General features: G+C 48.3%; 1 protein-coding gene across 1 annotated transcript in view; it reads left to right on the top strand.

Moving 5' to 3' along the window:
* The window catches only part of begain (brain-enriched guanylate kinase-associated), a 34,653-nt gene extending 23,812 nt beyond the window's left edge, over positions 1 to 10,841 (top strand). The window contains exons 5-7 of the mRNA XM_076017938.1: positions 3,409 to 3,516; positions 5,313 to 5,396; positions 8,138 to 10,841. Of these exons, the coding sequence (XP_075874053.1) occupies positions 3,409 to 3,516; positions 5,313 to 5,396; positions 8,138 to 9,775 (1,830 nt within the window). The 3' untranslated portion in view covers positions 9,776 to 10,841. The remainder of the gene's footprint in view (positions 1 to 3,408; positions 3,517 to 5,312; positions 5,397 to 8,137) is intronic.
* Positions 10,842 to 12,011: the final 1,170 nt, after the last annotated feature.

The following is a 12,011-nucleotide window of genomic DNA, read 5'->3' as shown; positions in this document are numbered from 1 at the left end:
CCACATATGCAACATATATGATCGTACAGCATAACGTACGGTCATTTATGATGGATATATATATAACACAACGTATGTGATCCTTCTAGTCTTGTGTGCGCCTAAACACACAACATGCGTAATTAAAACTCTTGACTATGCGATACTTTCCATTGAAAGCCCGGGGCAGGGGAACATGTGCAACTTATGCTTTTATCACTCACGTGTTTAGTTTGAGGCAATGAGATCAAAGAGCAGTGACGCATGAAACTTTAATGCTTATGGGATTTTGTCTTTTTCCCAATAACACATTCTCATCAAACAGGAAAGCAGTTAAATAACTGGTGGCTTAAAAGTGGCGTAATGGGCTTGGCCACAGACTCACTATATATATAAAAGCATACACACATGTATAGCAGGAAAGCAGAATAATGAGACAGAACGACAGTGTCCTGATAGCTGATTAATGAGGCCCTAAGAAAATTGGATTTCAATATCAACGGTGGCCGATTGCTTAAACTGACATTAATTGCCACCTATTAGATTGGCTGTGCACCCGTGTATTTCAAAACAATCAGCGGCACCGAGAGATTGAAAGGAGGAAGGGCGGGAGGCCGAGCCGGCGATCCGAGCGTCAGGCTGTGTCATTTATCAGCCGCTGCAGCGCCACAGCTCTCCCAATTACGTGTGTGTGTGTGTGTGTGTGTGTGTGTGTGTGTGTGTGTGTGCGTGTGTGTGTGTGTGTGTGTGGGACTGCTTCAGTGTGCAGGGCGAGGGTCATGTGAGTGATGGTGGGGTATCCACACCAGCTTTATAGCGGTGAGGCTAATCTATTATTTAAGTAATAACTCAGTGTAGCCGAGAGCCAGGATGAGGTTTGATCATTTATATTTAATGAGCTGTTATCTGATGTGTGTGTGTGTGTGTGGGGGGGGGGGGACAAAAGAAAACTTTCGGCCAATTTTCTTTTCTTCACGCAAAATTGTAATCGAATCCACTCAATAATGTTCCCCTTTTATTGAGACATTGGAATTTTTTTACTTCCAATTGAGACGGGGGGGTGAAAGGTTTCTAACAGAGGGCACTATGTAGTTGTTCTACCTTAAAATAATAGTTTCAAAATATTTTCTGTACAATTCAGTGACTTGCAACCAACAGGTAGAATGGCTGCCACTGCCACTGCACACCTGGCCGGCAATCTCTAGGACCTCGTGACTCTAGTTGCCTGCCCAGCACCCACTGATGAGAACACACCTTTAAGACAACACTTGACACACTAGGAGGGACAAAGAAGCAGCGACACAAGCAACCAGAGTTGCTGAGTCCTACTGATGACCAGCTGGGGGCGCTGTGTAAATAGCAAGGGACCTTTTCTCTCAAGTCGGCGACTCTTTATTACGATTTCGCAAGTATTATTTCAATGTGCTAAAACTGCGCAGTGTTTCTTTCGAAGGTTTGAATGCGTGATTAGGACAGACTTTACTGTCACTGTGACTGTACAGTGGCAGCAGTATTAAAAGACAACACACACAAAAGCACCTACAGTAACACACACCCTAAGCAACCGTAGGCAAACGGGTGTACGCACACATACACACACATCAATTTTGGACAGCCCCTTGTACATCTGTGATACACAACAACAAAAAAATCAATAAAGTTCTACTGACAAGACATGAGGTATGTCTATATGTCCAGGAGGACAAATGAAATGATTCAATTGAGCGCATGTCAGAGTCACACCTGGTGTTGTGAGTCCTTTTGAGTGAATGAGCTGAAATGGAGGCGCTGGCTCTCTCAGAAACACCATTGGAAAGAGCCGTTTCCACACTTGACGGCAGACGTCGTGTCGGGGGCAGCGAAAATCATTAGAGTCAATGTTTGGGCTCATCACAGCCCAGCGCGGGTGACACGGCGGAGCTAAAAACGGCTCTGACAGAGAGGAAGACAAACCGTCCAGCCAGCAGACGCTGCCGCCGCCGCCGCCGCCGTTAGGAGCCGCTGCTCTCGGAGCTAAATGTCACTTCGGCAGAGTCATTTTGCATTTCTTTGACAGTAATCACTGAAAATAGAATGGAGCGTTTCATTTGTCTTCCCCACTCTTTTATTTTTCCCTCTCCTCCATCCTCCCCCCACTCCCAGAGTAATTGATATGATATGAGCGCTGGCAAGTGTAATCTTCTTTTAATTAAGACCTGCTGCTGGCTCGGGCTTCAGACTGATAGCAACTCCAAGCTCTCTGGCGCTCAATTTTCTCCCTCTCCTCTATCATCTTACTTTCCGCGGTCCCTCCATCTTTGGCCACATCTCTCTCTTCTCTCCCAGTGCTCGGATTGCTCCCTCCGCCCCAAACTGCTTTGCTCGCTCTCTTCCTTTACCTTCACTTCTTTCCCTTCCCTTCCCCTCCTTTGCTTTGCTGCGTTCCCCCCTTTCCTTTTAACCCAATCCCAGCTCTCATTTTCACCCCCACGCCTGGGTGCTTACCGCCGGGTTGCAAGGAGCAGTTGGATGAAATCGATAACCAGAAAATGGGACGCCCCTTCAGGAACAAGTTACATCATTGATAGCCTGTGATATTAGTAGCTCACTGTGTTTTTAATGAAAGATTCAGACTGGCGACCTCAGGTGTTGAGATGCAGCTTGTGTGGGCTGCAGGCTTCCTTCATTCATGTGCCGTCGTACACTTTTCGAAAGTAACAAAGTAATTCAAAAAGACAGGATTAAAGATATCATGTTAGCGCAAGTTGAATAGCTGCTGTCGGCCAGTTAGCTATAAGCTGTGTTTCCTTGTCAGTTTTTCGCAAAATAACAGCGATATTTCTAAAATTTCGACAATTGCAGGTGATTCCATTAGATGGTGCGAAGCGCATGAGCCATAATTCTTGTGAGTCTCGCGTGACGTAATTCTCGTAATATCTTGTCCCGCGAGATTTACGAGAATTACATTTGCGTTGGTTCGTTTACGTTTGTTTGCTATCAGGAGTGGTTGTTGGATTTTTCTCTTTGATTACTTGTAAAAAATATTCTGTCTCGTCCTTCGTCCAAACATAACGCGCCATTTCCACTTGAAGTGAACTGGTCACGTGACCCCGGACGTTAAGTCCGGTGACGTGTGAATTCCATGCCATTTTTGCGATGTACTTTCGATATCAATATGTGTGAAAAACCACCTTTGAGAGCGTAAAAACCTTTCAGCGAGTTTAAGATGTTTCCATTAACAGTTTTTTTTATTGCGATATTTACGTTTCGCGCAATTCTAGGGGGAATGGAAACACAGCTAGTGACAAACTGGCATACGATTCACTGTTCATCCTTTGACCAGACGAACAACGAGACAAGACAAGAAATTGTAAATTTGCCAATATTCACACTTGTATTTCACCTTTTCTCTCCGTTCTGTCCATCCTCCTGCTCCTTCCTCCGCCGCAGTCCCACCACCACGAGGAGGAAAAGAGAGCCCTCAGCCGAGAAATCATCGTCCTCAACAACCACCTCATGGAGGCCAAGATCAACATCAATAAACTCCGAGAGGACAACGTGAGTGCAGAGAGCCGCCCACTCGCTCCCTCGGCAGCAAAAGCTGAAGCCTCGCGGGGTGGGAGAAGACTTGAACTGAGAACATCCCCAGGTCCTGTTTACAAATCAAGCAACAGTCCAGAGTCCGGGAGGGGGTTACAGGTTTTTAGGTCTTTCAGGGTTTTAATCTCTTTGCTGGGAAAGCTATCCAGCACTTTTTTCCTGTGTAACTATTCCCTTTTCCACATGCAAACAGTGCCTCGTTGCACTGGCAGCCCTCAATATTGGTTGGAATTGTCCTAAACATCCTGGACATTCGTGATGCAGCAGATAGAAGACTTAACTCTGGGCCTCCAGGCCTTTCACAGTGATTATGCTGAGATCAATGGGCATCCTCAGGGGCGGCGCCAATCTGGAGCGAGACTGTGTGGATCTCAGCTCGGGGCCGCGTGGCGCTGGGGCGGCCTCAGTCTCTTTGAAGTGATTTGACTGGGTTTTGTACCGCAGGGCTCCAGGTTAGTTTGGATTTCCCCTCTCTGGCCTGTGGCAAGATTTTTTTTTCTCTCCTTCTTCTTTTCCCCCCTTTTATCCGCCCTGAGCTAAAAAAAGAGTGTTTTGACAAACCCTTCGGATGTGGCTACAGTCAAGGCTGCTCGTCTGTGAGAGAAGGAGCCTTGCAGGGGTTTGGATGTGGTCCTCCAGGTAGAAAGTCATGAATTCACTGCTGGGAAAGCATGAAAAGCATCGTGAGGGTCCAGCATGTTATTGCTTAGAGATGTTTTGTGCCGTTTTATTTTTTGGCCAAATATATCAGAATATATATGTTCTTTGCTACATTCCAGTAGATATTAGACTTTATATGGTGGACCTGTGATTTGGCCTCTCCCATCATTGTTAACTCGTATATCAGGAACACTCTGTTTGGATGTTTGGATTCAGCACAAAATAAAAAAATAAAAAATATATATGGAGTCCACAAAACCCGACCTCAGCGTCGAAATGGAATGAAATGCAATCATTTAACCAGCGGTCCGCCGGTAACTGCCGTGGGATTCGACTCTGTCACAGAGCGCATTTTTTTGTTTGGTGGGGTGGGGGAGTATTGTCGGGGGGGGCGCGGTGTGAGGGAGGCACAGCCACGACTGACCTTTATGAGCTGATGGATTTCATAGAGGAGTTGAGGGGAAAATCAAGCCAGCTAAACCGGCTTAGCGCTCGCATTCGCAAAACAAAGCAAACAATTAAACCCGGCTTTTTGCCTCGCCAGTAGAGCGGCGCGCGGTATTAAATAGAAGTTTAGAAAAAAAAAAAAAAAAAAATGAAGCCATTTCGTATTGAAAGGGATCGCAGAAAAGGAAATGCTGTGGCCAGACTCCCAAGGCTGGAGGTGCAGAAATGCAGCTGCAGCCCACTTTAGTCGCGGATACAATGTCGCAGCTTTTACTGCGATGCTGAACTGATAAATTACCAGCAATTACGTTTGTAAAACCAAGACTAAATATTTTTGCAAAGGAATTACGCATCCAACAGAATGCAACCTATTCCTCTTATTCAACAGCTCACAGTCGGGCTCCTTTTTCTGCTCGGCAGCTCCGCCAGAGATGCACGGTGCACAGTTTATTGGGCACAAGATGTATTTTTTTTTTTTAGGTTTGTTGCGGCAGTGGCACAACAGTAAAATGGCATTACCGTCCGACTGCTTCCTCCAGAAGCTGCCCATAATTTAAGCCAAGGCTGTATTGTGTTATAGATTTTTGAAACGATGAATGAAATGTGCGTACACATTCAGACACACGCTTCTCCCCGACTCTCTGCAGGAACTCTACAGGAAAGACTGCAACCTGGCAGCCCAGCTGCTGCAGTGCTCCAAGTCTCACTACAGGGCGCACAAGATGTCTGAGGTGAGCTGCCCAACCACTATGCTGCTGCTGCTGCTGCTGCTGCTGCAGCTGCTTCGGCCTGTTGATCAGGAGAGTCTGCATAGTGGCCAATCGACTGGTGAAAGAGTAGAGGAAGAATAACGGCCACCGTATCTAAACCTCGAGCTCAATTTGGTCAAATCATATTACATATATATGGTTTTAGTATTGACACCATTACCTGGAATCTTGCAACCAAATATTTGAAGTAGCCTATTTTTGAAAAACCATTTCAATATTTTAGCATTTTCAACTTTTCAGGGGAAAAAGTACAAAAAAACCCCAAAACATTTAAATTAGTCATTTTGAAGAGGGACTCACAGTTCAGGGCTTTAATTAATGACCAGAGTATTACTAAACCCCTCTGTGAAGCCCTGAGCTGATGGATAAAACCCACACTATCCATCAGCGAACTTGCACAGTGTCTAATTAGTGCGCTAATGTGCTATTCTCACTGCACTATTTCTGTAATGGACAGGGCATCTCATTGTTGGTGTCAATGTACCGTTAAAAAAAAAAAAGAAAAAAGAAAAGTAATTTTTAAAATTTTATTTTACTCGCATTAAAAGTCACGGTGCTCGTTGCCTCGCCGCTCCGCCTGACGAAGGTCTGCGGTCTCGAAGTGCCACCTGTCAGCATCCAGGGTTGGCGCCATGAATGGATGAATGAATAAAAGAACACCTCGCCCGAGACGACGCCTCGTGCGCAGAAACGGAAAATCAACGTTCTTGTCTCCAGCAGCCTCAACGCTTGACTGGCGCAGTCTGCCACGGCCTCACTCAAAGCAGTCCGAAACTTCAGGGAGGACGGAATCAAGCTACATTGATGATGTAGCTGAGGCAGTGACCCCTACTCCCACTCACAAACAACACACCAGTAGATGATAACAACCTGGCGTTTAGCGCCGCTGCGAGTGCAAAGCTGTTGTCAGACTGCTGCCTTTCAATCCTGTTCACAGCCGTTCTGGCTAATGTTGGTACTGTGTAGTTCTGCATTGATTCAAACCATCAAAATTTTGAAATTTGGAACACCCCTAATATCTTTATTTGAAAAACTCAGAAAGCAACCTATTCTAAAATCCAACAGAATTGGGGGGTTGCTATTTGGACAGCTCGACTCTGCAACATATACACTTCCTCCTTTATATTTAAATGTATTTTACTCATTGTTTATATTTTTACTTTTTTCTTTCGCCTTCAGTCATCCACTGAGCACTTAGCGCTATTGTTAACTAATCAGCCAGGGACAATTTCAGTGATTCAGTTTTTTGGAATAGTTAGAAGAAAAAAAATGTTTTTTTGCTGAGCCATTGCGTAAATTACAGTGGCAATAACACTTTGCAGAAAGCGGCGTTGCAGCAGAGCTACTCACATGGCACTTTATACACAGTCATTATAAAAGTTATTGGACAAGGAAAATGTAAAAATCTATCCAAATGTGGAACATTCTGTAGAAATCGCTTTCAGGGAGCAGCTGTGACTTAATGGAATGGCTCAAATATTGAACGTCAGTTCCATCGCGCCACGTTAAACCACTTAGACCAATAAATGGGGCGAGATCTGTGGACGTGTGTGCCAGCACACGGATTAAAAGCTGGGGAAAAGTGTGTCTGTTAATTAAGATTTGCCTCAGATAAGGGCTAGTGCTGAGCTAGCTTACTGGGAAGACAGACTGTACATTATCTCTGCCTCCCCAGCAACCACTGCCTCACCTACTTTCCATCTCTATTCCCTCCAGGCGAGGCAGCTGCTGCTAAAAATAGCCCCACTTAAAAGATGCAGGTTATTTTATGCAGTGATGAGCTTCTATTTCCTAACAAAGCCAAGTCAGTATTTTGTCTCTCTTTTTTTTTTTTCTTCCCCTCCTCCTTCCGCTATTCCCAGCTGGAGACCCGGAGCACTGGTTTAATTTGAATCTGAGCCGCTCCCCACGGAAGCAAAGATGTGTTTGATGGTCGACAGAATAAAGAGACACTGACTAAAAGGACTGAGGGAGAAGGAGGGGAGGGGGGACCGTGAGATGAAGAGGCAGAGGAGTAAGTTGAAAAGAGAGAACTCGGCGTGCCGGGAACATCTCCTCCTGACCCTGGCCAGTCGTGACAGGCACAAAGGACCAGTTTGAAATCGAAGGAAACGTTATCGCCGAGAGATGGTGTTTGTAGTGAAAGGCAACAGCAGGAGGTGCGAAGCGCAGATCAAAACAGAGACGGGGACTGAAAGATAAAACCCGCCTTTAAAAAAAATAATATTCGCTTGTTTTCCGTGGAAATAAAATCAACGGAAATGAAAAGAAACAGACTCATTTGCAGGCAGAAGAGGATTCGTCTCAAATTTGGTTCCCTTCAGCAATTTTCCAAAGTTCATTATCGGATTCAAGTGGTGCAGTTTCCCCCTGAGATGCACACGCTGGACTGTGTGAGAATTACAAGAATGGTTCACTCTCTGAACCAGAGCTGCAGATTACAATCCTTGATGAACGGCCTCGGAGGGCTCAGAATGAGCGAGGAGAGAAAAAAAAAACAACAATCAAGGCCGACAGCATGAATAATTAAGAGAAACTGAGTGGTTCACTTTCCAAGATCTTCTCTTGGACTAAAGTCAGCTGTCACTTATGTCATTTTATTTGTGTGCATTCCTCTCTTATGTGTGTGTGTGTGTGTGTGTGTGTGTGTGTGTGTGTGTGTGTGTGTGTGTGTGTGTGTGTGTGTGTGTGTGTGTCCGTAGCTACCCGTGGATTTCCAGGAGCGCGTCAGCTCCCACATGGAGAAGCAGAAACGGGGCAGCGGCATCACGGTGGCCATGTGCCACTCCAACTACTCCGACTCGGTGCCCACGGCCGTCATCGCCAAGGTCCTGGAGAAGCCGGAGCCCGGGAGCAGCTGCCCGGCCACGCGCTCGCCCAGCCCGCAGCTTCGCGACGACGAAGACGAGGACATCGACGACGACGTGGACTTCCTGACCGGGACGACGGGCAGCGGCGACCGCCTGAACCACCGCCGCGTCTCCTACAAGACGTCAGACCTGTACTGCAGCGACACGGCGCTGTACTGCCCCGAGCGCTGGCAGCAGGACGGCGAGCGCCGGCAGAGCGTCGACCTCCACGCCGCCCTGCTGCAGCTCCACGTGCAGAACTCCACCGACAGCAACCCGGACGAGGAGGCCTTCCACTCGGGCAGCTTCTCCCACGACGAGCCGCCGCCGCCGCCGTCCTCCTTCCACCAGCGCGACGACTTCGGCGCCGCCAGCCTCCGAGCCTCCAGCTCCTACTCCAGCTTCAGCCTGGCGTCGGACGACAAGGGCGGAGTCGGCGGCGGCGGCGGCAGCGGGCGCACCGCCAGCAGCACCCTGTCCTCTTCCCACCAGGGTCTCTACATGGACTGGCGGGACCTCGGAAACGGCGAGTACGGCGGACGGAAAAGCGCGTCCCCTTACGAGAGAGACGGCGGGCCGGCGTTCCCCAAGTCCCTCAGCATCCAGCACATGGTGACCTCCTCCTCCAGGAGCCCGCAGAAGGTCGCCTCGCCGGCGTACACCCGCACGGCGTCGTGTTTCAGCGAGCCGTACCACTCCAGCGCCCCGCGCCTGGCCTCCTCCCGCAGCATGGGCTCGGCCACCGGCCTGGGCGTGGGCCCGGCGCACCGGGGCGCTCGCGGAGACGGCCTGGGCGACAGCCGCGCCCTGGAGGACGAGCTGAGCGGCCGCTGGAGGCAGCTGAGCGTGGAGGACGTCAACGCCTTCTCCACGTCCGGCTCCTACGGTCGGGCGTCGCCGTACAGCTTCTCCGAGCGCCACTTCGCCGCGGGGCCCCCCGCCGGGAAGGCCAAGGGGTCCCCGTACAGCGGCTTCCAGGAGGGCGACGAGGTCTTCCACGGCCGCGCGCTGGACCAGCGTTTCGACGTGGGCTCGCCTTCGCCCGGCCGCAGCCCCAAAGCGGCCGAGCACCACAAGCAGGACATGGCGTTGGCGTTGTACAGAGCCAAGGACGACAGCCAAGACTCGGAGGGGAGTCTCTTCCACTCGGGGAGCTCCAAGGAGAAGGACGGCGGCGGCGCCGGCGGGGGGGTTGGAGCGATGGCGGCGGCGGCGGCGGGCGGCGGCGGCGCCAAGAGGGACTACATCAACCTGAGCGCAGACAGCTCGGCCGAGTCCTTACACCAAAGCTCCCTGGAAGCCTCCAGCCTCCAGCACTACCCCAGTCCTCGGCCCAACGTCCGGCCTCGGCCCAGCTCCAGCTCGGCCCTGAGCGTCGGCCCGGCGCTCCCAAAGAAGACCTCACCAAGATACCAAAAATTTGGCAGTACGGGGTTGACGAGGAAGGACAGTTTGACTAAGGCCCAGCTGTACGGGACTCTTCTGAACTGAGTCGGGGGGTTGGAGGCAACAAGAAACGATGAAGTAAAGAAATCAGACGCTCTTTAATTTTATGCATGACCACGACGACGACGATGTCCTATAAAGTTTGTCCTAAATATTCCCCTGTAGTGTTCACTGTGTGAGGATGTTGCTGTTCAATGTATCTCCTAGCCACGGCACGTTTCACGCAGACTCTGACACTTTTCTGTCTAAGGAAAAAGAAAATATATATATATATATATATGTGTGTGTCATGCAAAGCTGTAGCTACCTGACACCAGCGCCTCCCGATCCCCCCCCACCCCAAAAAAAAAGAAAAAAAGATTGAGCCACTGACACACAACGATACTGTGCTCTACCACTGCTGTCGACCACCATGAGTAAAACCAGCAAAAGACCGTCCACTCTCGCTCTGGCACACCGTTTACAGGTTTTCGCACTAGATCGTCTGCAGTGAGTCGACTTCTTGTCATGTATGTACTCTCTATTAGCCCCAGCTAGCGGGGAAGCCTTTGAACACACTTGTTTATGGTCTACTTTCTATCGGACGAAATGCATGCTTCCAGCGACCGTTTCCCCCCCCCACACACACACACAGGAACCATAATCTACAAGCACTGCTTACCGAATAGGTTGCTTATATTGATGTTATGTATTGACTGGATCTATTGAAAGAAGGCAATCTCTCCTTCTCTGTTGCGATGCAATGTGATATTTATGCCAAGACGTAAACATTAGATTGCAGTCCCTCTCTGATGCTGGATTTCACTTTTAAACGGACGCTCAAAAGACAATGGGATTCTAATGCTGAACGGTATATAATTTAAGTACGAGTGTAAAATCATGGTGATGAAATGAGCAGCAATCCAAGGAGCATTTCAAAGGCCCAGCGTATTAGATCTCTCCGAATATTTACTGTGAAAAATAAAATAGAACTAATGTAGCGGTGTTTACGACGCGTACACTCGATTCAAATTTTAACTGCTTTGTTTTTGTTTGCGTAAACTGAAATGTGTATGTGTTTCCTTCACACACAGCAGGTGCCCCTTCACAATTGCTGCAGCGACTTTCTTTTTTCTTTTCGTTCTTTTTAAATCAGCATTACGGAAATGAAAATTTGTAAATGACGTAAATAATTCCCGATTGAAAGCGAAAATATTCGATGTGCGAACGTACGAAAACATTTACAGACGCGGCTCCTCGAGAAAATGTTGCCGTCTTACACCCTCTGCCTTCCAAACAGAAGCGAGTCCAATGGCTGCTTTACATTGCATTGCAGCCGCTAAAATCTTACACATTGGGCCTTTTAATGCAAACGATTGAGCCAAACTACAAGTTTTGTTTTGTTTTTTTTTACCACTCCCACGAGGGAAACTTTCTTATTTTTGTATGAAAATGAGACGTGAAAAATCTGTGGTCCTCCTGCACATTAGTTCCCTTCTGTACCAGGACACTTGTGAAATTGCCTTAATCTTGTTCAGAGGATGGGACGGTCCTCCATGACAGCATGGAACAAAAATGTGTACATACTGTTAACCTTGCCGTGTTGTCCCCGTGTGTAAACGCAACCGTCGGTGTTCCTCCTCGCTCATGTTTTGTAACACACACACACACACACACACACACACACACACACACACACACACACACACACACACACACACACACACACACACACACACACACACACACACACACACAGGGCGCAGCGGTTTCCGAAGCGAGAGCATTTAATCGTGTTTATTAACGGGAGCTGCCGCTGTGTCGGATGAATCTCTGAAATAAATGTGGGGCGTGCAGCCACGTTACAATCCTCACACAATTGCCCCTAAAACGCCATTGGCACCACTTGCACAAAGCAAACACAAACTGCTCGTCTGGAATTTTTAACAAATGATTTGAAAAAGAAATTTCTCCGGGCCGGCTGGGTTGGAAGTCGGACTCCACTTGCTCGTCATAGCGAAACCGAAAAGGAAGTCGACGATGGAGTCAATGATGGAGAGAAGTGAACAATCTGACGCGACACTCTGCTTTCATACCAGCATGTTCTGTTATAGCTTTTTGCACGTCAGTTGGATTGCTCACGGTGTGTTTATGAACCGTCTCATCTCGCCAAACTACAAAAAAAAAGCAAGAGTTTTCAATCAGTCAGTCAGCCTCCTTTTAGTTGAGACGAAAACATGAGGCGGCAGCACAAGGTGTGGGAAAAACAGAAGAAAGATGGCACTGACTGTTTTTTTGTTTT

Source organism: Nelusetta ayraudi, unplaced genomic scaffold (genome assembly GCF_046127955.1).
Source record: "Nelusetta ayraudi isolate G7.1 ecotype Tasmania unplaced genomic scaffold, CSIRO-AGI_Nayr_v1 ptg000007l, whole genome shotgun sequence".
Taxonomy (NCBI): Eukaryota; Metazoa; Chordata; class Actinopteri; order Tetraodontiformes; family Monacanthidae; genus Nelusetta; species Nelusetta ayraudi.
The sequence above is the reverse complement of the archived record's forward strand: the minus strand, read 5'-3'. Positions and strand labels throughout refer to the sequence as shown.